At 50.2% G+C, this 22398-nt stretch overlaps 2 protein-coding genes across 2 annotated transcripts in view; both read left to right on the top strand.

Moving 5' to 3' along the window:
- LOC134396426 (H-2 class I histocompatibility antigen, Q10 alpha chain-like) overlaps positions 1-22398 on the top strand; it is an 84149-nt gene that overhangs the window by 37453 nt on the left and 24298 nt on the right. The gene's annotated exons all lie outside the window — the stretch shown is intronic.
- On the top strand, positions 4738-18444 carry LOC134396434 (RLA class I histocompatibility antigen, alpha chain 11/11-like). The gene is made up of 7 exons (XM_063122937.1): positions 4738-4807; positions 8337-8511; positions 11324-11596; positions 12835-13110; positions 14987-15274; positions 15548-15640; positions 18110-18444. Exons 2-7 carry the CDS (start codon positions 8445-8447, stop codon positions 18190-18192), a joined length of 1080 nt encoding a protein of 359 aa, XP_062979007.1. The 5' UTR covers positions 4738-4807; positions 8337-8444; the 3' UTR covers positions 18193-18444.

The raw sequence follows: 22398 nt of genomic DNA, 5'->3' as shown, positions 1-22398 counted from the left end.
GGCAAGAGGGGAGCGGATTTTGAGGGAAGATGTGGCTGGCCACAGCTGTCACTTTTCTCCATCTTCCATTTTGGCTTCAGAAAAAAGCCCATTTGCTGCTTTCTTATGAAAAGTACTTGTGAAAATAAATATGTGGTTCCTCCCTGGCCCATGTGCAGAGAGGTACCCAGGAACCCGCTGCCTGGGGTTGGCGGCCTTTTCATTTTCCAGAGAGGGCTGCTGTGTGACAGGGAAATGACACCCAGGGCCGGTGCCAGACTATTTTGCGCCCTAGACAGGTGAGCTGCTTTCACCCACCCACTCCTATCCCAGCGTACCTGGGCGTGGGGCGCCATCTCGCCTACCGAGCCGAAGCGAAGCCAGGATGCTGGGGTTGGGTGGGTGGGCGCGGCTTCACTTCAGCTGGGTGGGCACCCAGCTGAAGTGAAGCCAGGACGCTGGGGTGGGGGGACCGGCGGGTAGGTGGCTTCGGAACGGCACGCCTGGCCAGAAGCCGCTCTGGGAGAGCGACTTCCGACTGCACCGTTCCAAAGCCGCCGCCCCCGCCCCAGCGTCCTGGCTTCGCTTCGGCTGGGCGCACACCCAGCCAAAGCAAAGCCAGGACGCTGGAGTGTGTGTGTGTGTGTGGCTTCGCTTCGGCTGATGGGCGCCCAGCCGAAGCAAAGCCAGGACACAGGGTGGGCGGGTGGCTTCGGAACGGTGCGCCCGGAAGCCACCCTCTCAGAGTCGCTGTGGGAGAGCGCCTTCCAGGTGCAGCGTTCAGCACCCCCCTTACCTTGATGGTCTAGGCAGCCCCTTGAGCGGCCTCTATGGTAGCGCCGGCCCTGATGACACCTGTTGAATTTCTGCCAATCACTGCACCTCCCTGCTTAGAAAAGCTGCACCATTTGGATTTCTGCCCTTGAGGTCGAGGAAAGGTGGCAGCTCTGCTGTTACTATGAAAACCAAGTGGCATTTTGTGGCAAAATGAGGGAATCCGTGTGGCACCGCCTTTTCTGGGAAATCAGGTGAGAAGGAAGAAGCGGCCTTGTCTGCGTTGGGCTCCAGAGGGAGCCCTTGCACCATCCCAAACACCTCTTTGCCCAGAGGGAGGAAGAAATGGCTGTCAGCGAGTGAAAGATCTGGCTACAGAAAGAAAGAATTCTTTTAAACTTCTTTTCGCTCTTGCTTGATTTGGCAAACTTTCGCAGTACTACTGATTTCCTTTCTGGATGGTCTGAGCCTTGCTTGTACCATAAACCATAAAATGAAAATCTCTCTTCTCTGTTGTGTGAGTCTTGTTAGCTAATTGCAAAAGTATTAATGAAACAGAGGGGGAGAATCCATTCACTCAAGTACTTGGATTACAGCCACTGGTGATGTGTAGAACTGCAGGAAAACATGTGGGGAGAGAGAGCGGCGTGTTCAGCTTGGATGCCTGAAAATCCGGGTTCAAATCCCTGTTAAAGCATGAATCTCCCCGGCTGGCACTGTTAATGCCGGTCCCTCGCTCTCAGATTGGGACTGGGGAGACCTAGGTTCAAATCCCCACTCAGTCATGAAACCCACTGGGTGACCAATCACGATCTTTCTCCGCATCACCTACCTTGCAGGGTTGTTGTGAAGATAAAAGGCGTCGGAGGAAACCATAAATGCAAGCCTGATCTCCTTGGAGGAAGGCCAGATAGAAATGCAACAAATGAATGTCTCAATATTGCTGAAGCAGGGCAGAACACGGAGAAGGGATGGAATAAACCATAAAATGAAAATCTCTCTTCTCTGTTGTGTGAGTCTTGTTAGCTAATTGCAAAAGTATTAATGAAACAGAGGGGGAGAATCCATTCACTCAAGTACTTGGATTACAGCCACTGGTGATGTGTAGAACTGCAGGAAACCATGTGGGGAGAGAGAGCGGCGTGTTCAGCTTGGATGCCTGAAAATCCGGGTTCAAATCCCTGTTAAAGCATGAAGCCCACTGGGTGACCAGTCACGATCTTTCTCAGCATCACCTACCTCGCAGGGTTGTTGTGAGGATAAAAGGTGTAGGAAAGGAAAGGAACCTCTCGTGCAAGCACTGAGTCATTACTGACTCTTGGAGGGACACCAGCTTTCACTGACGTTTTCTTGGCAAGCCTTATAGCGGGGTGGTTTGCCGTTGCCTTCCCCGGCCGTTATTACCTTTCCCCCAGCTAACTAGGTACTAACTAGGTACGACCTGGCGGGGGGGGGGGAATGGAAGGCTGAGTCGACCCAAGCCGGCTGCCTGAGAACCAGCTTCCTCTGGGATCGAACTCAGGCCATGGGGAGAGTTTCAGCTGCAGAAACTGCTGCTTTACCGCTCTGCGCCACACGAGGTGTAAGAGGAAACCATAAATGCAAGCCTGATCTCCTTGGAGGAAGGCCAGATAGAAATGCAACAAATGAATGTCTCAATATTGCTGAAGCAGGGCGGAACACAGAGAAGGGATGGAATAAACTGTTATTTACGCCCCACTTCGCAAGCATTGTGGAAGTTGAAAAGCGGCAGCAGAGACCTCCCTCAGTCTCTTGTGTCTGAAGATGCCCCCCTCTTCGTCCCCCCTCCAAAGGCCCCACCACACACAAAGCAGTTTAAGCTCTGGAGCTGCAACGGTTCTGGGCCCAGATCCACGGAGGCCCATCTTTGCACAGTCTTCTCCATCGACTCCAGCAAAGACTATTGTGTTAGTTTCTTTGTGCCTGTGGCTTCATGCGCAATGCAGAAGTCGGTCACTAGTTCCTTATTTCCGTGAATGTTTGAAACGGAGGTCAATCGGTAAAGAAGGACCTGACGTTTGTCTGCCCGAACTCCGGCAAAACAATTCCTTGCAGTTCAGAAGGGTGTCCAGGGGCACCTTGGAGCCCACGGGCCCCACGTTGCCTACCGCTGTTTTAGAACTAGTTTCCTGGTCCAGGAGGAACACGGGCCTCCGTAGCCCACACAGAATGCCTCACAGCTTTCTCGGGATTTCCAGCTCAGTGGGAGAGCAGCTGCTTCGCACGCAGAAGGTCACAGGTTCGATTCCCGACATCTCCAAGTAGAGCGGAGAAAATTCTTCTGAAACCCTGAGACATTGTTGCCGCTCAGTGCTGACAAGTATTGGGCTAGATGGACAACATTGAGCCAGTGTGGTGCAGTGGTTAGAGCGTTGGACTGGGAGTTGGGAGATCCGGGTTCTAGTTCCCATGTAGCCATGGAAGCCCACTGGGTGGCTTTGAGCCAGTCACAGACTCTCAACCCAACCTACCTCACAGGGTGGTGGTTGTGAAGCTAAAATGGAGAGGAGCAGGACTCTGTACGCTGACCTGGGTTCCTAAAGGAGGGGAAAAGACAGGATATAAATGTAATAAACAAATAAACAGACGGACGGACCAAGAGGCTGACTCAGTTTCAGGCCGCTTCCCCTCCCATGATCCCAGTGGGCATTGCTGGTTTGGCGTCACCATAAGATGCAGCCGTCCCAGCTGCTAAGCCGGGTCACTCAGGGTGGAGGCTCCCAGAGTCCCACCCCGGTATCTCTCCTATTATGCCACCATTCATGGTGCAGGAAAGCATCTGTGGGGAGGGGGCAGATTCAGCAGTAAGGGGGAGCAGGGGGACTGCACAACATGGGTCTGTGGGCCACATCCGGCCTGTCATTTGTGGGTTGTACACCCCTGGCCTAGAGGATATCTTGCCCGGGGCCTCTCAAACCTAGCAGAGCCACCATGGGTATAAGTCTGTGGGATCCCTATGGGGCTGAAGAAGACCTGATCATCTCCTCTTTCTACTAACTTGTACTACACCAGGGGTTGACAACATGGAACCCACAGGAGCACTGGCATCCACCAAGATCCCACAATGCGCCCAAGAGAACTCTCCTTTGAGTTCAAGAGAAGGGGGAGACATGATAGCACTCTTCAAATCTCTTCTCGATCCTCCCAGAGTGCAGGACACAGAATAACGGGCTCAAGTGACAGGAAGCCAGATTCCGACTGGACATCAGGAAAAACTTCCTGACTGTTAGAGCAGTACGACAATGGAATCAGTTACCTAGGGAGGTGGTGGGCTCTCCCACACTAGAGGCCTTCAAGAGGCAGCTGGACAACCACCAGTCAGGGATGCTTTAGGGTGGATTCCTGCACTGAGCAGGGGGTTGGACTCGATGGCCTTGTAGGACCCTTCCAACTCTGCTATTCTATGATTCTATGAAGTGGGGAAAGTTTGCCTTGCCCCAAAATGGCTTGATGGACCGGGGGAGGGGGGAGCTCAGCCCCACCAAGGAATCTTGGGCCAACAAGGCCCTTGGGGGTGGTCTTCTTCCTTGCTCCAGCTGTTTCTCAACAGGGCGCCTACCCATCCCCACACTTTTGGCCAGATATTCTGGGCCATTCCACTCATATCCCCCGTCTTGATCGTCTTCTGGGTGCCGTTCACAGGTTTGTCCCCTGCGGAAGCCTCGCTAAGTTGTGGCTGCAGAACGGAGGCCGCCCACAGTGTTCCTGAGCACCGGGCCCAGGCGCAACCTGCACTGTCTGCACACATCTGACGCAATCCGGAAAGGAAGTGATGAATGCCAGAAGGTGGGTTTTGTCCGTGTGCCGTTTATACACCCACTATCGGTATTACAGCTTGTTTCCTCTATTTTACTTCAAAGGCAGCTCGGGTGGAGCCCATCCACTGCGAGGCGCTCGGAGGAACCATCTTTGTGGCCACTTTATGTGCATGTTCAAAACTGCCGTTTAGACAGATGATTTCCAGACACGGAAGGGTCATACCGCATCAACACAAGCTACAAGGGATTCGATGCTGTCTCTCCACCAGTTAGAGGTAAATAATAATAATAATAATAATAATAATAATAATAATAATAATAATTTATTTGTTACCCGCCTCTCCCTCCGGATCGAGGCAGGGTGCAACATAAATGCAAATGCCATAAAATACATATAATTAAAACATTTTAAACTAATACACTATTAAAAGCAACACATTATTAAAAGGCATCTTAAAATTCAACTGGGTAGGCCTGCCGGAAGAGATCAGTCTTTATGGCTTTCTTAAAATCCGGAAGCAGGACACGGAATAACGGGCTCAAGTTAAAGGAAGCCAGATTCCGGCTGGACATCAGGAAAAACTTCCTGTCTGTTAGAGCAGTGCGACGGTGGAATCAGCTACCTAGGGAGGTTGTGGGCTCTCCCACACTAGAGGCCTTCAAGAGGCAGCTGGACAACCATCTGTCAGGGATGCTTTAGGGTGGATTCCTGCATTGAGCAGGGGGTTGGACTCAGTGGCCTTGTAGGCCCCTTCCAACTCTGCTATTCTATGATTCTAAGACTGTTAAGTTGACGAATCTCTCCCGAAAGGCCATTCCATAATCTGGGAGCGGCAGAAGAAAAGGTCCTCTGGGTACTAGTTGTCAGCCTTGTTTTTGTTGGCTGGAGTAAATTCTTCCCAGAGGACCTGAGTGTGCGGGGTGGATTGTACTGGAGAAGGCGATCCCGCAGGTAGCCAGGGGGGGATCTACACTACTGCTTTTAAAGCGCTTTAAAGAGCTTTAAAGAGCTTTGAAAACGTTTTGAAACCTGTATATGCAGTGTGTCCTGGGCCCCAACAGTTGTCAAAACTGTTATAAAGCGCTTTAAAGCAGTAGTGTAGATCCCCCCCCTGGACCCAAACCATGTAGGGCTTTAAAGATGATAACCGACACTTTATACTTTGCCCAGAAAAGAATTGGCAGCCAGTGAAGAGATTTTAAAACTGGTGTAATGTGGTCACCCCCAGGTGTACCGGTGACCAACCTGGCTGCCCTATTTTGAACTAGTTGAAGTTTCCAGACTAGGCACAAAGGTAGCCCTATGTAGAGCACATTGCAGAAGTTGAGCCTCAAAGTTACCAACATGTGCACTACCTCGGTCTTCTGACTCTAGGAAGGAGTTCAGCTGGCGTATCAGCCGAAGCTGAGAGTAGGCATTCCTGGCCATCGCATCTATCTGGGCTGTCATTTGGAGCGACGGATCCAGGAGCCACCCCCAAGCTGCGAACGCAGTCTTTCAGGGGGAGTGTAACCCAATCCAGAACCAGTTGACACACCTCCAAACCCAGGTTGCGGCCTTTAACAGTGAGCACCTCCGTCTTCAGTTTGTTTTTCCTCAACCAGCCCATTGCCGCCTCTAAGCATTCATTCAGAGGAGACAAAATGGACTCAAAATGGTAAATGTGAAGCTTATCTTGAAAGCCCGGCCGTAGACTTTGCATGCACCGTAAAAATTGGAAAAGTGCAGTTGGGACGCGAAAGTCGAAAAGGAAGAGGAGGTCTGATCCCGATTCAATGCCAGCTCACAGAGAACACTCTTCTGCATGTGTGGGCCCATGAGCTGGATGTGGCCCAAAGCATTTTGTGGAGTGTAACATACACACACACACACACACACACACACACACACACACACACACACAGTTCCTTATTATTTTCTGCTTCTTTGGGCTATGATTGGGGTGGGTACACAAAGATCTTGCACTTAAAGAAAGAATTGGGCAAGATGGGATTCAATGTCGCCTTGTACAGGAAACTCTCCAGGATGTGTGGGTGCAACATTTGGCCCAAAGCTTATCGTCGGGTGCACAGCCCCACTACGTATTCTGGCTACCATTGGCATAGGGGGGACATGTGTGGCCAGCCCCGATTCAAGGACCTCTCCTACAACAGAGCCTCTGGGATGTGTTGGATGGAACATTTGGGGTGTCCCAAAGCTTATTGTGGGGTTTATACCCCCATTCCTTTATTTTACTTGTCCTCTGGGCTCACCACGCTCAGGGCCGGTGCTACCATAGAGGCCACTCAGGCAGCCGCCTAGAGCGCCAAGCTAAGAGGGGCGCTGGTTGCCACGCAGCACTCACGCACGTTGTTGGCTGTGAGCCAGCCCGGCCCGAGGATTCAGCTGGGCCTGGGCGGGTGAGATGGCGCCCCGCACCAACCCAGCTGAAGTGAAGCCAGGGATGCTGGAGTGGGGGTACAGCTCCACATTCGGACTTCCGCCTGGAAGCCACCCTCCCAGAGCCGCTCTAGCTACCCGGAAGCCACTCTCCCAGAGCCGGGAGGCCGCCACCAGAAGAAGCTTGACCCTGGCCCAAGCCAGCCTCTGCCTTACTCCCGAAGAAAGGGCACCGGGTCGCCTCACCGCTCTCCTCAAACAGGCCGCGATGTCCAGGCAGGCGGGCAAGCGGGACTCCCTCTCCCTTCCCCCAGGAAAGCTAGGGACTTGTGGACTCCTCGCAAGGCAAACTCTCCTGCTTCCCGATCCTGCGCGTGTGGATCAACGGGACTTGCATCCGAGAAAGCGTTGCACCGGGAGGCACCAGTGAGGCCTGATCCGCCTGTGCCTCCTTACTCGGAAGCCTTATTCCCCCGAGTAAATGTGCGGAGGGGATCGGGATGCCAGGCTGCATAGCGGGTTGCGTTCGCACGGAAGTAAGTCCCGGTGAATTCCAGACGGCTCGGTTCCAAATCAAAGTGAGCCAGTACCAGCTCTCCACTCGGCGCACACGTTTGGATTTCCGTGCAATTTGGGGGAGGGGTGCCAGTAGTTCACCTTGCCTAGGCCGCAAAAAAGTCTGGCACCGGCCCTGACCACGCTTTAAAGAGCATTAGGCAAAACAACCCTTCCATTGGAAGAGAAGTAGTGTTGTTTAGTAGGGAACCGTGTCTCCCCCACCCCCATGGAGATTTTGGGGTAGTCCAAAGTTTATTTTGGGTGCAGCGTTATGTAAACTTGCGTATTTATTTATTTATTGCACTTATATACCGCCCCCATAGCCAGGGCTCTCTGGGCGGTTTACAGAAATTCTAAAATTAAGATAAAACGAGTATACAAAACTTCCAAAGGAAGTGAGGCAGGTGGCTACCAGGAGGAGCAGGGCCTTCTCTGCTGTGGCACCCCAGCTGTGGAATGAGCTCCCTAAGGAGGTTCGCTTGGCACCTACGTTATATGCTTTTAGACGCCAGGTGAAGACCTTTTTATTCTCCCAGCATTTTAACAGTCTATAAATACATTTTAACTTGGTGTTTTAAAGTTGTAATTTTGCATTGCTGCTGTTTTTATCTGGTTGTGCTTTTGTATTATATTTTATATTATGGTTTTATACTGTTGTTTTATACTTCGAATGTTTTTAATTTTTGTGAACTGCCCAGAGAGCTCCGGCTATTGGGCGGTATAGAAATGTAATAAATAAATACATAAATAATAAATTAATAAAATTTAAAATTCTAAAACACGGAACATATACACATAAAGCATTAAAAACTGTTTAAAAAAACCTAAACATGTGGGTGATTAAGATGTGGGTGATTTCTTCTTAGGTTTACTGACTGACCTGTTTTGAACTTCTGTGCAAATAAGGAACTGGGAACTAGCAGCTGACAGAAAGCGGATTGTGACCCTAAGGAAGAGGTACGACTCAGACCGCGATGAGGGCGTTTCGGTGGTCTCTTTTACTCCTGATGGTTGCTGCGCTCCTGCTGGGGGGTTGCCCTGGTGAGTACGGGGCGGGGTGGGGGGGAGAAGACAACACTGCCCCCATGTGCTCGGGGAGGAGGGAGGGCAGGATTCACACCCAGTCTAACCCTGGGAGTGGGAGGGATGTCGCTCTGCAGCGGGGCAGAGGTGGAGCCAGGGCCTTTGCAAATCCCTGTTCTCTGACTCGGATGTTTTGTATGGCGTTTGCAGCCGGGAGCCCTTCACTGTTCTGCTGCACAGGGCTTGCTCACCGCTCAAGCAAAAAAAGAACGAAGTTGAGACTGGCGTGAAGGAAATAGATGACATTTCCCCCCCCACACACACACACACAATGTGATGCTGCTTCTCTGAGCTTGGTGATGAATCTGGGTGAATTAGTCATCGTGTTATTTATCTTACCAGTCTGAACCAAGTTCCTGGCTGCTTTTACCGCTCTGCTGTGTTGATCAGCGGAAATTGCTTCCTAAACTGGAACCCCTGTCATAAGAACAGAGAGAGAGGGAGAGGGAGAGAGAGAGAGGGAGAGAGAGGGAGAGGGAGAGAGAAGGAGAGGTTCTTTATTGTGTCTTAGCAAATTGCCATTATACACAAACACAGAACAAAACACTATACAGTTAAGGTGACCATATGTCCAGATTTGCCTGGATTTGCCCGGGTTTTTGATGGCAAATCCAGGAGGGGGAGGGGAATCCGGATTTTTTTCAAACATCAGCTCTAACGGGAATTAACAAAAATGCTTATAACTCCGTCATTTTTTTAAGATAAAGACATGAAACTTGGCACAATGGTAGCTCTTAGGTAGAGCTTTAGCCACACCAAATTTGAAACAGATCCGTTTATCCATTGATTTTTTAGGATTTTTTTTTAAATTGAGGTTTTAAAATTATTTTTTAAAACTGTCATTTTTAAAGATAAAGAGCTGAAAGTTGGCACCATGATAGCTTTTAGGTAGAGCTTTAGCCATACCAAATTTGAAACAGATCTGGGGCCAGTAGCAAACCCTGTTAACAACAACAGCAGCTTGCAATGAGTGAAGATACAGTCAGAAAGTATCTGACTGGGGAAGGGAAGGGGAGAATGTAACACACAGAGTATAGCAAAAGCTTCAAAGTACAGCAAAACCTACAAAAGTAGGAGTGAGTGAAGGTAATTTCAGATACATTGAATCTCTCACTTGTTCTTTATTTCAGTGATTTTAACATTAAGATGTTATGTAGAACAGATTTGTCTTAAATGTGTGCTGTAAAATCAGACATGTGACCAAGGCTATGTTCAGGTGGGCACGCCCCCTTGGTACTGGACACGCCCCCTTGGGAGGCGACCATGTTGTCCTCCTTTTTGGTTTCCAAAATATGGTCACCCTAATACAGTTTAAAACTCCACCAACTCTGTCTCTCATCATAAGAACATCAGAAGAGCCCTGCTGGATCAGACCAAGGGTCCATCTAATCCAGCACACAGTGGCCGACCAGCTGTCGACCAGGGACCCACAAGCAGGACACTGTGCAACAGCACCCTTCTGCCCATGTTCCCCAGCAACTGGTGCATATAGGCTTACTGCTTCAGATGCTGGAGGTAGCACATTGCCATCAGGGCTAGTAGCCATTGGTAGCCTTCTCCTCTGGGAATTTATCCAACCCCCTTTTAAAGCCAACCAAATTGGTGGCCATCACCACATCTTGTGGCAGCGAATTCTATAGTTTAACTCTGTGCTGTGTGAAGAAGCCCTTCCTTTTATTTGTCCTGGATCTCCCACCAATTAGCTTCATGGGATGACCCCGTTGGGTTTTAGTATTTTGAGAGAGGGGAAAAAATGTCTCCCTATCCACATTCTCCACATCATGCATCATTTTGTATACCTCTATCAGGTCTCCTCTTAGCCTCATTTTTTTCCAAGATGAACAATCCCAGATGTTATAACCTTCCCTTGTAGAGATGTTCCACCTCCTTTATCATTTTAGCAGCTCTACAACATACAGTATATTTTTGTGTGTGTGGTGAGCAGCGTTGAGGATACACATGATTGGGCACCTACCAAGGGCCCACACAGGCCCACTGGTGGGCCCTTTATTTATGTATTACATTTTTATACTGCCCATCAGCCGAAGCTCTCTGGGCCGTGCACGCTCTTTGGAGATATGCAGAGCATCATAGAATCATAGAATAGCAGAGTTGGAAGGGGCCTACAAGGCCATCGAGTCCAACCCCCTGCTCAATGCAGGAATCCACCCTAAAGCATCCCTGACAGAGGGTTGTCCAGCTGCCTCTTGAAGGCCTCGAGTGTGGGAGAGCCCACAACCTCCCTAGGTAACTGGTTCCATTGTCGCACTGCTCTAACAGTCAGGAAGTTTTTCCTGATGTCCAGCTGGAATCTGGCTTCCTGTAACCTGAGCCCATTATTCCGTGTCCTGCGCTCTGGGAGGATCGAGAAGAGATCCTGGCCCTCCTCTGTGTGACAACCTTTTAAGTCTTTGAAGAGTGCTCTCATATCAGTGCTGGCTTTAAACAAAAAACCAAAAAAACCTGAGGACACATTTATACAACTCTGCACTTGGTACATAAAAAATAATTTGCTGCTGTGCATTTCTGTAATTGTGTGTTCCATGTTTTATTGTATTGCAAGCTGCCTTGTGAGAGAAACGTGCCCTGAAAGTCAGGTTTAAAATCTTTGAGATAAATAAATGTTCAGCCTGCATGTATGCGTAAATGTCCCTTATATTGCAGAAATGCCCTAAGTCTCCAGTGTCCGAAGGAAACTGGACCCTGGAAGCCCTGGCATTTCTTAGCAGTCCGGATCCCCGACGGACCTCTCTCTGTGTCTCCTTTGCAGGTTCCTCCTCGCACTCCCTGCGCTATTACTACACGTCTGTCTCTGAGCCCAGCCAGGGGCTGCCCCGCTTCGTCGCTGTGGGGTACGTGGACGATCAGCTCTTTGTCCACTACGACAGCCACGGCAGCACGAGGAGGGCTGAGTCCCGAGCGCGATGGATGGCGCAGATGGTGAAGGAGGACGCCCACTACTTGGACAGGAACACCCAGAGCTTTCGCTACGCTGAGCTGTGGTCCAGAGACAACCTGGCTGGCCTGAGGAATCCTGGCGGAGGTGAGGGAAGGGTGGGTGGTCTGCAGATTTCCGCCCCGCCCCACATATTTGTCTCTCCCTGGGGCAAGGAGGCTGCTGGGAGGGAGAAAAAGGGGGATCCAGGCTTCATCTGCCACCCTGCCGACAGTCAATTTGACTATGGCAGAAGAGATAGGGCAGAGACTTTTCCCACCGACCCCTTTACTCAGGGGTGTTGAACTTCCTCCCTCCTGCTACCAACTGTCTCTGCAGAGGCCACCAGTGAGGGAGGAAGCAGCAGCCGGGCACCTCTCCACCGTGCCTGGGTCCAGCTCCAGCTCAGAGCCCCCTCCCTCCTGCTGTTATCTGTAGCTGCTGAACTTTCCAACTAAGATTGTAGTGCCTGAATTTGCTTTCCTTTCCCCCCTCCTCCTCCTCCCTCCCAATCCCCTTTCCTTTTGTGTCATGTCTTTTAGATTGTAAGCCTGTGGGCAGGGACTGTCAAGAAATACCTTTGTAAGCCGCCATGAGAGCCTTTTTTGGCTGAATGGCGGCATAAAAATCCTTAAATAAATAAATAAATAAATAAACTTCTTATTAATTTATTTATTATGATTTATTAATTACATTTCTATACCGCCCAATAGCTGGAGCTCTCTGGGCGGTTCACAAAAATTAACTTCTTTCACCCTGAAGGCCAAATTCAATTTTGGAGATGCTTTTTGGGGGACACACATTGCAGTGGGGCCAAAGTCAAAAGAGCGGAGATAAAAAAAAAATACCAGCAAATTTGAGCTCAAAGCTCTTATTTAGGGCAAGAATTTCAACCTCTGAGGGGGGAAATTTCAACTTTTTAGAATGGGGAGAAAAACAGCACCAAAGCCATTCTTAGGTTGATTGATTATATAGGGTGACCCTATGAAAAGGAGGACAGGGCTCCTGTATCTTTAACAGTTGTATTGAAAAGGAAATTTCTGCAGGTGTCATTTGGATATATGGAGAACCTGGTGAAATTCCCTCTTCATCACAACCGTTAAAGTTGCAGGAGCTATACTAGAGTGACCGGATTCAAAAGAGGGCAGGGCACCTGCAGCTTTAACTGTGGTGATGAAGAGGGAATTTCACCAGGTGCTGCATGCCTACGAATGACACCTGCTGAAATTCTCTTTTCAATACAACTGTTAAAGATACAGGAGCCCGGTCCTCCTTTTCGTATGGCCACCCTATTGATGGCTCATGTGTATATGTGTGTGTGTGTGTGTGTGTGTGATCTCTTTCAGGGCTTCACATCTGGCAGCTCATGTACGGCTGTGAGGTTTTCCAAGATGGCCACAAAGGCGGGTTTTGGCAGTACGGCTACGACGGGAGGGACTTCCTCAGCCTGGACAACGAGACCCTCGCCTGGACGGCAGCCAGTGAAGAGGCCCAAAATACCCAGAGGCGGTGGGAGGCTGAGACGAGGAACGCGCCCGTCTACAAGGCCTACCTGGAGGGGAGATGCGTGGAGTGGCTGTGGAAGCACCTGGCCTATGGGAAGGAGACCCTGCTGAGGAAAGGTGAAGGCAGGCATGGCGAGGAGGTGGCTTGGGGGGCAGCAGTCTCTTCCGATTCTCTCCCACCCCCATTAATCCTAGACTGAAGGATTAATGGGGGCTCCACCAGCTTGAGGGAGGGGTTGAAGACACCCTAGTCAGGCCCTTTTTAAGGGTGGGCGCTGGGGCAATCGCCCTCTCACATGGAGGGCGGGGGCACATCATTTATTTATTTATTTAGCACCATCAATGTACACGGTGCTGTACATAGTATTATTTATTATTTATTTATTTAGAATATTTATATACCTCTCCCCACTGAAAAATTTCGGAGCGGTGTACAAGGTAAAATGAAAATAAAAACAGAATAAAACAGTCAAAACAAAATTTAAAAAGAAGCAAAAAACAACAACACAGAAATCCAAGGCTGCGTGTTAAAGAAAGGCTTCTTGGGATAAAGATGTTTTCAGGAGGCGCCGAAAGGAGTACAAGGTTGGAGCCTGCCTGACCTCCAGAGGCAGGGAGTTCCACAGGAGGGGGGCCACCACGCTGAAGGCTCTTCCCCTGGTGGATTCCAGTCGGAGGATGGATCTAGGTGGAACCACCAGGATTAAACAGCAACACCCTGCCACGTAGGCTTACATCCCAAGAATAAAACATTAAAAATCAGCAGAGATGGGCATTACTTAGGGTGACCCTATGAAAAGGAGGACAGGGCTCCTGTATCTTTAAGTTGTATTGAAAAGGAAATTTCAGTAGGCGTCATTTGTATATGTGGGGAACCTGGTGAAATTCCCTCTTCATCACCGCAGTTAAAGCTGCAGGAGCCCTGCCCACTTTTAAATCTGGTCACTCTAATATAGCTCCTGCAGCTTTCACTGTGGTGATGAAGAGGGAATTTCATCAGGTTCTACACGCATATAAATGACACCTGCTGAAATTCCCTTTTCTATGCAACTCTTGAAGATACTGGAGCCCTGTCCTCCTTTTCATAGGGTCAGCTTACATTACTGCAGCGTTGCCAACTTTCTTCTTCTTCTTTTAACAGAATCCCACTGACTTGAGCTCCGTGGAAACCAATTTTCCATGTTTGTTTTTTTAATTGCCTTGGGGGCAGTAATGTCCTTTTCAAGAGCTGCCATTCCAGCATCCTCACCCATGAGGGTGTGTTCTGTTCCTGACCATGGGTTCAGAGCAGGAGTGGACCACACGTGGCACGTGGCCTTTTGTGAGACTCCTCCCCCACCCCCGTGCCCCCACTGCTGCTGCGACACCACATTTACTGCCAAAGGCTGGTGGGTCCGGAGGTGACACTGTGGAAAAACAGCCTGCTTTTAAAAGCCCTAAAGTGGGGATTTCCGCCAAAATTCAGAAGTCGGCGTCAAAAAGGGGAAGTTTTAAAAACAGCCTTCTTCTGTCCCTGCTGCCGCCCCACTGCTGAATTTTGGCAGAAAATTGCACTTTGTGCTGTTAAAAGCAGGCTATTTTTCCTCACTGCTGCAGCCAGATACACAAACTTTTGAAAAGAGCAGGAGTTTAGAGCCATAGGGAAGTTTGGCGGCAATGTGATGGCTGAAACCCTGGAAGATTTCTGGATGCTTCCAACACTTGTTCAGAGGCATCGGAGACAATTATTGCATAGGGCCTAATGATATTCACCCTCAAAGCCCTGAGTATAATTTGTTCAGGACAGGGATTTCACCATAAGGCCATATTTGAGCCTTTTCAATGTGTAACAAAATGTGAGGGAGTCTGGGAAATCCATTTTTGTCATTATCCCACACCTCCGGTATTCCTAACTGACGAAAACCTTCCATCCTAGGACAAAGTGGTGGGATTGGATGGCCACATGAGGTCTCCCCTGATAAATGCATGGATGCTGATGTTGCCATTTTTCCAGAGCCCCCCGTAGGGAAGGTGACACGCAAGCCAGCTAGCCACGGCAAGGAGACCCTCGTCTGCCAGGCCCACGGCTTCTACCCCAAGGAGATCGACGCCACCTGGACCAGGGACGGGGATATCATGGACCATGTCACCTTCCGTAGAAGTGTCGCACCCAATTCGGACGGGACCTACCACCTCCGGATCAGCATTGAGATCGACCCCATGGAGAGGGACCGCTACCGGTGCCACGTGGACCATGCCGCCTTGCGTGAGCCTCTGGTCTTGGCCTGCGGGGAGCCTGCTGGTGAGAGACGGCAGAGGAAGACTGGCTCCTTGGCCAGGGTTGGGGGATTCTGGGAGGTTGAATTTTTCACCCATGGTGAGGGGGCCCCCCAAAAGAACCCCCCCTGTATCATAGGGGCCCCTGTCCGCTCTGGGGTGCAATGCAGGAGGCGTAGGCTCGGGGAGGAGGGGGGGATGTGGTTTCTGACCATGAAGCTAGAAGAGCTACCCTTGGAAGTAGAGGGCCTTTCTCTGGCGGAAGGGACATGGCCACGTGTTGTTTATTCCCTCTTAGCTACCGTGGGAGCCATTTTGGAGGCCGTGGCTGTCGTGCTGGTGGCGGCTGGGATCATCTTCCTCCTCAGTAAGAAAACGCTCGAAGCCTTTGGTAAGCTTTCTCTGTGTGTGTGTTTGTCCTTGAGTTGTAGATGCCCACTGAGAATTGGCAGGTGACCAAGACATTTTGCAGCCTGAGGCAAAAGACAAATAGCGCCCCCTCCCTCCTCCACTCATTCCACCTGCAGAAGCTGCCTGAAATGGCCGTTGGCTCCTATGTCCACACTGGCCCTGGGACAGCATCTTCCCCTCCTACCACAGCCGAGCTTAGGGGGCGCAGGACAGGCGGGGCAGCACCCACAGCTCTGTCTTCCGACATCTTGCCGCCACTTCTGAGCAGCTGCCTCACTTTGCCTCCTGGTAGGGCCGGCCCTCTTGATGGCAGAGCCTTCCTGGCAACTGCAGCCAGAGGCCCCACAACATCCTTCCTCCAAAATAGCATTTTGAACATAAACAAGGAGGTTTCTGAGGGGGTCGGTCATCTAAGTCGCTTCCATAGTAACCCTGAGCCCTGGAATTGTCACCCTTGGTTGACACTGAACAGGGAACCCACATTTATTTATTTATTTATTACGCTTCCTTACCGCCCAATAACTGAAGCGGCCTGATATTGCTGTTTATCCAAAGTCTGGGATCCTGTGAACACTTGCCTGGGACTAAGACCTACTGAACAGAATGGAACTTACTTTTGAGTAGTAGACATGTGTAGAATTGCACTATAAATAGGCTGACCCTATGAAAAGGAGGACAGGGCTCCTGTATCTTTAACAGTTGCATAGATAAGGGAATTTCAGCAGGTGTCATTTGTATATATGGGGAACCTGGTGAAATTTCCTCTTCATCACAGCAGTTAAAGCTGCAGGTGCCCTGCCCTCTTTTAAATCTGGTTACTCTAGTATAGCTCCTGCAGCTTTCACTGTGGTGATGAAGAGGGAATTTCACCAGGTTCCCCGAATATACAAATGACACCTGCTGAAATTCCCTTTTCTATGCAACTGTTAAAGATACAGGAGCCCTGTCCTCCTTTTCATCTGGTCACCCTACTATAACCCCATCCTCTGCCCCGCTACCCATGTGCCTGAGAGCCAGGGCTCTCTACACATGTAGGTTAAATATTCCTCTAATTATGAGCCTACAAAGTTCATATCCCCAAATCCAAATTGTAAAGGACTAGAAGGCAAATCTCCTCTAGACGCTCTTCTCCTCTGCCCAAATTTTCACCTGAATCCTAAACTCGTTTATTTGGAATTAAGTCCCAGAAACGCTTGCAGATTTTTGGTGCTGATGATGGTGTGAATCCTACAAGCTTTAGGCAGGTTCCTGTTGGCTGAATATCGTCTCTTTGAGATGATTTTATCTTATTATCTGTCCTTTGCCAAACCCTGCAAAGTGCATTTCTGGGGTGGATTTTGTCCGACTCCCTGTCAGATTTCTGAAAGAGAAATAGCAGTCTATTCCCCATTAGGGCTGCAATCCAAAACCTGGTCGGGCTTACTTCTGAGTAGACATGTATAGGCTCGGGCTATACCACTGTCATCCTAAACATGTTTTCTCTGCAATAAATCCTGTTATAGATGGGAGCTACTTTTCAAGTAAGCACGCTTAGGATTTCAGCCTGATTTTCAGTGGAAGATGATGGTGAAGAAAAGCGCTCAGAGTGTGCGAAAGGGTCTTGCCTTCAAAGAAGCACAGAGGTCCATCACTGGGAGGGGGTGGGCTTGACTGGGAGGCCGTTCCCACCCCCTGGCACCACCTCTGCCCTCCAACGCTTGGCAAGAGGTCCCCCAGATCTGTCCCCTAAGAGCTGCCCCAGTTTACTGCTTCTGATGCTGACCCGAGTTGTCCTCCAATGTTCCAGACGGAGGGAGCGGGAGTAATGGGGTTGTAAGGAAGCTACCTGGAAAGGTTCCCCATCTCCTGTTAGCAGAGTTGCCTGGGAAGCTTCTAGGCCCGTCTATCTTGGCGGCTGTTAGGGAGAGACTGGAGGAGGAGTGTGTGCTTTGGGCAGGCTTGAGGACGGCGGAGGACTAGTTCCTTGCAAAAGGTGGGGTTGGAGGAGGATGCCTTCATAAGAACATAAGAACAGCCATGCTGGATCAGACCAAGGGTCCATCTAGTCCAGCATTCTGTTCCCACAGTGGCCAACCAGCCATCGGCCAGGGACCAACAAGGCAGGACATGGTGCAACAGCACCCTCCCACCCATGTTCCCCAGCAGCTGGCGCACACAGGCTTATTGCCTTGAATACTGGAGATAGCCCTCAACCATCAGGGCTAGTAGCCATTGAGCGCCTTCTCCTCCAGGAATTGATCCAACCCCCTTTTGAAGCCATCCAAATTGGTGGCCATTGCTACATCTTGTGGTAGAGAGTTCCATAATTTAACTCTGCGCTGTGTGAAGAAGTCCTTTCTTTTATTTGTCCTGGATCTCTCTCACCCATCAGTTTCATGGGATGACCCTGGGTTCTAGTATTTCGAGAGAGGGGGGAAAAAGTTCTGATCTTCTCATTGTTCCTCTGTAGAGACCTGGCGAGAGAAAAGAGGTTACAAAGCGGTATCCAGAAAGGAACTCCTCCCTGTGTCTAATGTACGACTCCTAATTTGAGATGGCGGCGTGGTCAGTTCACTCCTGCTTCACTCCCGATCGTCGCCTTTTAAAACTCTCAAGACTGCCGGGCTATTTAGCTATTTCAGTTTTCACTTCGGCTCGGTTTTCTATATACTTGCATGCTGTGTTTTGAGGAGAGTGTGATTAATTCCAGTTGATTTTGGATTCTGTCCAAGAGTAGGGTGACTATAACGGGAAAAGAGGACAGGGTTCCTGTGTCTTTAACAGTTGAATAGTAAAGGGAATGTCAGCAGGGGATGATCTACACAGCGCCGCGAAGGCGCTTGCATGCGCCTCCAGTGCGCCCCGAAAGTCTTTGTGTAGATCCTGCCTCGGACTATGCTGGGAAGGGCGCCTCTAGTCCGTCCGTCAGGCTGGCCTCGCCCCATCCCGGCCGTGGGCTTTATAATAGGAAATCCTTCCTCCCAATGGCCCTGGCTAAAGCATTTAACCTGTTGCTGCTGGAGGGGGCAGACGAGCAGTTAGTTCAAGCATCCTTCTTCCCCCCCTCCCCACCGGCCCAGAAACGCTGAGGCAGCAAGGAGGTTGCACTCACCCGGGGCCCCGTAGCTCTGTGGGGATGAACCTGAGGAAGAGGCCGCCCCCTCCAGCAGCAACAGGTTAAATGCTTCAGCCCGTGCCATTGGGAGGAAGGATTTCCTATTATAAAGCCCACGGCCAGGATGGGGCGGGGCCAGCCTGACGGACGGACAGACGGACTAGAGGCGCCCTTCCCAGCGTAGTCCGAGGCAGGATCTACACAATGACTTTCGGGGCGCACTGGAGGCGCATGCAAGCGCCTTCGCGGCGCTGTGTAGATCATCCCCTGCTGACATTCCCTTTACTATTCAACTGTTAAAGACACAGGAACCCTGTCCTCTTTTCCCGTTATAGTCACCCTGCTCTTGGACAGAATCCAAAATCAACTGGAATTAATCACACTCTCCTCAAAACACAGCATCTACAGGATCTACACAATGACTTTCGGGCGCACTGGAGGCGCACAGAAGCGCCTTCACGGCGCTGTGTAGATCCCCCCCCAGGTGTCATTTGTAGGCATGCAGCACCTGGTGAAATCCCCTCTTCATCACAACAGTGAAAGCTCCAGGCCTACAGGGCTGAACTTGGTTCAGGAACTTCAAGTGTTGCAAAATCTGGCTAGTGGAGGCCAGGCAGTTGGAATGTGTGACACTAACCTCGTCACAACTGCACTGGTTGCCAGTCTTTGTCCCCAGACCAATTTCCAGCCTCACCTCCTGCCTCCCACAGCAAGGGGCAGGCCAACCTGGCCCCACACATTAGCCAGAGAAAGAGCAGCTGCAGGGAACAGGCTTCGCCCCTCCCTGCCACAAAGAACCCCTAATAAGAACTTTGAAAGTAAGAACTGGTGTCTGAGTTTGGCTTTTTTTTCCCTCCTCCCTCCCAATCCCTTTTCCTTTTGTGTCGTGTTTTGAGATTGTAAACCTGCAGGCAGGAACTATTTAATGATTAATCTTTATAAGATACTCTGGGAGCCTTTTTTGGCTGAAGAGCAGGGTAAAAGTGCTGCTTAAATGTGCATTGACCTTTAAAGTCTTCCGTTATTTGGGATCCCATCATTTGAAGGACCTCCTTCACGGTCAGGGGCAGTTCAAGGAGGATAGAGGGAAGACTGAAAGAGAATTGGTGATGCCCCCACAGAAGGGGAGGGGGGAGGGGAACGGATTTTGGAGGGGGGTGTATAGCTTTTGTAGCTGTCATTTCCTCTCTTTTCTTTTGTCTGCTGGCTTGAGAAGAAAGCTGCGAAAGGGTTATTGTCACAACTATTTGCAAATATAAATATTTGCCCTTGATGCCTCACTCAAATATACCCAGGAATCTGCTGCCTTGGGCTGCCACCTTTTTATTTTCCTGGCAGGGCTGCTGTGTTCTAGGTAGAAATTCAACGGAAGCAGTTTCTACATCCCTGCTTCAAAAAGCTGCACCATTTGAATTTCTGCCTACCAGATGGGAAAAAGGTGGCAGCTCAGCTGTTTCTACGGAAATGTCCTCTTGGCTATAGCCGTGGCGGAGTTCAACAGTTGTGGCATTTCGTGGTAGGATCAGGGCATCTGTCTGCCCCCCCCCCCCCCAAACTTTTCTGGGAAATCAGGTGAGAATGAAGAAGCATCTTTGGACTGCAGGGGGCGCTTCTGCTCCACCACCACAAACGCTTCACTGCCTACTTCGAAGAAGAAATTTGGTGTGAGAGAGAGAGAGAGACAGACTAGGAGAACTGACAGCGAGTGCGAGATCAGGAGACCAGAGTGCAGGAGAAAACCGGGCCTTTCGAAGACTCCTGGTCCCTGCCTGCCCCTTGGTCTGAACGAAGACTGGAGCTTTTCCCTTTCTGGGGGGTGGGCGTGGGGGGTGTCCAAGGCTTGTTCACCCTGAGCAATAAACACAGACTGCAGCAAAAGCTCTTCTGTTTGCTTTTTGCTTCTTCAGTGATCGCAATAGTATTTGTAGATGTTTTATGTCCACCTCTCCCTGCATTCAAAACAACACTTAGTATGCAAACAAGAAGGCTGCCCATAGCACACGTGTGTGTGTGTGTGCGTGTGTGTGTGTGTGTGTGCGTGCGTGTGTGTGTGTGCCCGTACATATTAATATAACTGATTGACTGGGCCTGATGTCTCCCGACTCGTGACTCACTCAGACCCTTCCTTGCCATTGCATGATTTCTCGGAAACCACCTGATTCTGTTGGGGCAGGAAGCGGCCAGCAGGGGGCAGTGGAGCATCAGAGAGAGAGAGAGAGAGAGAGAGAGAGAGAGAGAGAGAGAGAGAGAGAGAGATGGGGCAGGAGTAATTCGAGGGAGGGGGGAGAGAAGGGGGAAAATTATTTATTTATTTGCCCCCCCGCCTCCCCACATCTCTTCCTCCCCCTCCCTGCCTTTCTGCATCAGCGGAATTCGTTCTTCTGTCTTGAAATTCAGCTCCGCGTTTGACATTCGAATTTTGCAAATTGTTTTTGAGCCTTTTAGGCGAAGCCTATTCAGGGCCGGTGCCAGACTATTTTGCACCCTAGGCAAGGCGAGCTACTTGCACCCCACAAAAAAACTGCCAACTTCAATTCAGCTGTTCAAGAAGAGTTTCTGAACTATTCTGTTTTCCATTTATTATGGTGTTTTTTTTTCATAAAACAGCTAATTTGTTTAAAATTGTGACCCCTAAAGGTCAGTACTGAGCCCCTCTGTGGTTTGCGCCCTAGGCGGCTGCTTGGTTGGCCTAATGGTAGCACCGGCCCTGAGTCTTTTAGTTGCTTGCACAGATCTTTATTTTCTTCAATGTAAAAAGGTTTGAAGAACCATGTGTTTTACAAAGGGTGTGATAGACCCTGCCTGGGAACAACCTGAGCTTCACGGAGGGACTTTCCAGCCTGATTCAGATGTTATTTCCGGGGCAAAGGCGGGCAAGGCTGAGCACCTGGGGAAAGCCTCTATGGGAACCGGCCCCTCTTGTCAGAAGGGAGTGGGGTGCTGTATTCAGCCCCCGGGAACTTCCCAGGCATCAGTGGGACGGGCATGGGGCAGGGGATAAGGTTTTGGTGGGAGAGACATGGGTTCAAATCCACACACAGACACGGCATTCCCTGAGTGGCCTTTTGCATCTGAGGTGGCAATGCTATACACATTTACATGCATGTAAAGCCCATTGAACTCAGAAGGGCTTCTGAGTAAGCATGCATAAGAATGCATTCTAAATATCTCAGCCTAAACGACCTCACAGGGTTGGTTTGAGGCTGGGAGAAGATCAGGCTATATTGGACTCTGCCCTGAGACGAAATCTAGAGTGGGAGGCATTTAAATCTCTGCATCCATCTGTCTGCGGAGGGTCCCTGTTGCACATGTTGGTCAAAAACTCGGAACTTGCACCGGGCAAGCGAAATGCTTCGTTTTGTGTTTTAACCAGCAAAGACAACGGGGCTGATTAAAGCAGCCATGAACAAACTGACTGCAACAGGATGTAGCTCTTTTAGGTTCTTTGCTTCTAGCATTCAGGGCGTACGGCCTGTGGGCATCTGAGGAATCAGCCTCCAAGATGCCACCAACATTTCAGCACCTTGCTTCCTTTGGAGTGACCGAGGAGGAGACCGTAGTTGGATGTGGAGCAGGCAAAATGACGTAAGCACAGTTTTTATGTGCAAAATACCAGTGTCCCAAAGTATCTTTCTCCACACCCT

This window comes from Elgaria multicarinata, chromosome 3 (assembly GCF_023053635.1).
Source record: "Elgaria multicarinata webbii isolate HBS135686 ecotype San Diego chromosome 3, rElgMul1.1.pri, whole genome shotgun sequence".
Classification (NCBI taxonomy): domain Eukaryota; kingdom Metazoa; phylum Chordata; class Lepidosauria; order Squamata; family Anguidae; genus Elgaria; species Elgaria multicarinata.
The sequence above is the reverse complement of the archived record's forward strand: the minus strand, read 5'-3'. Positions and strand labels throughout refer to the sequence as shown.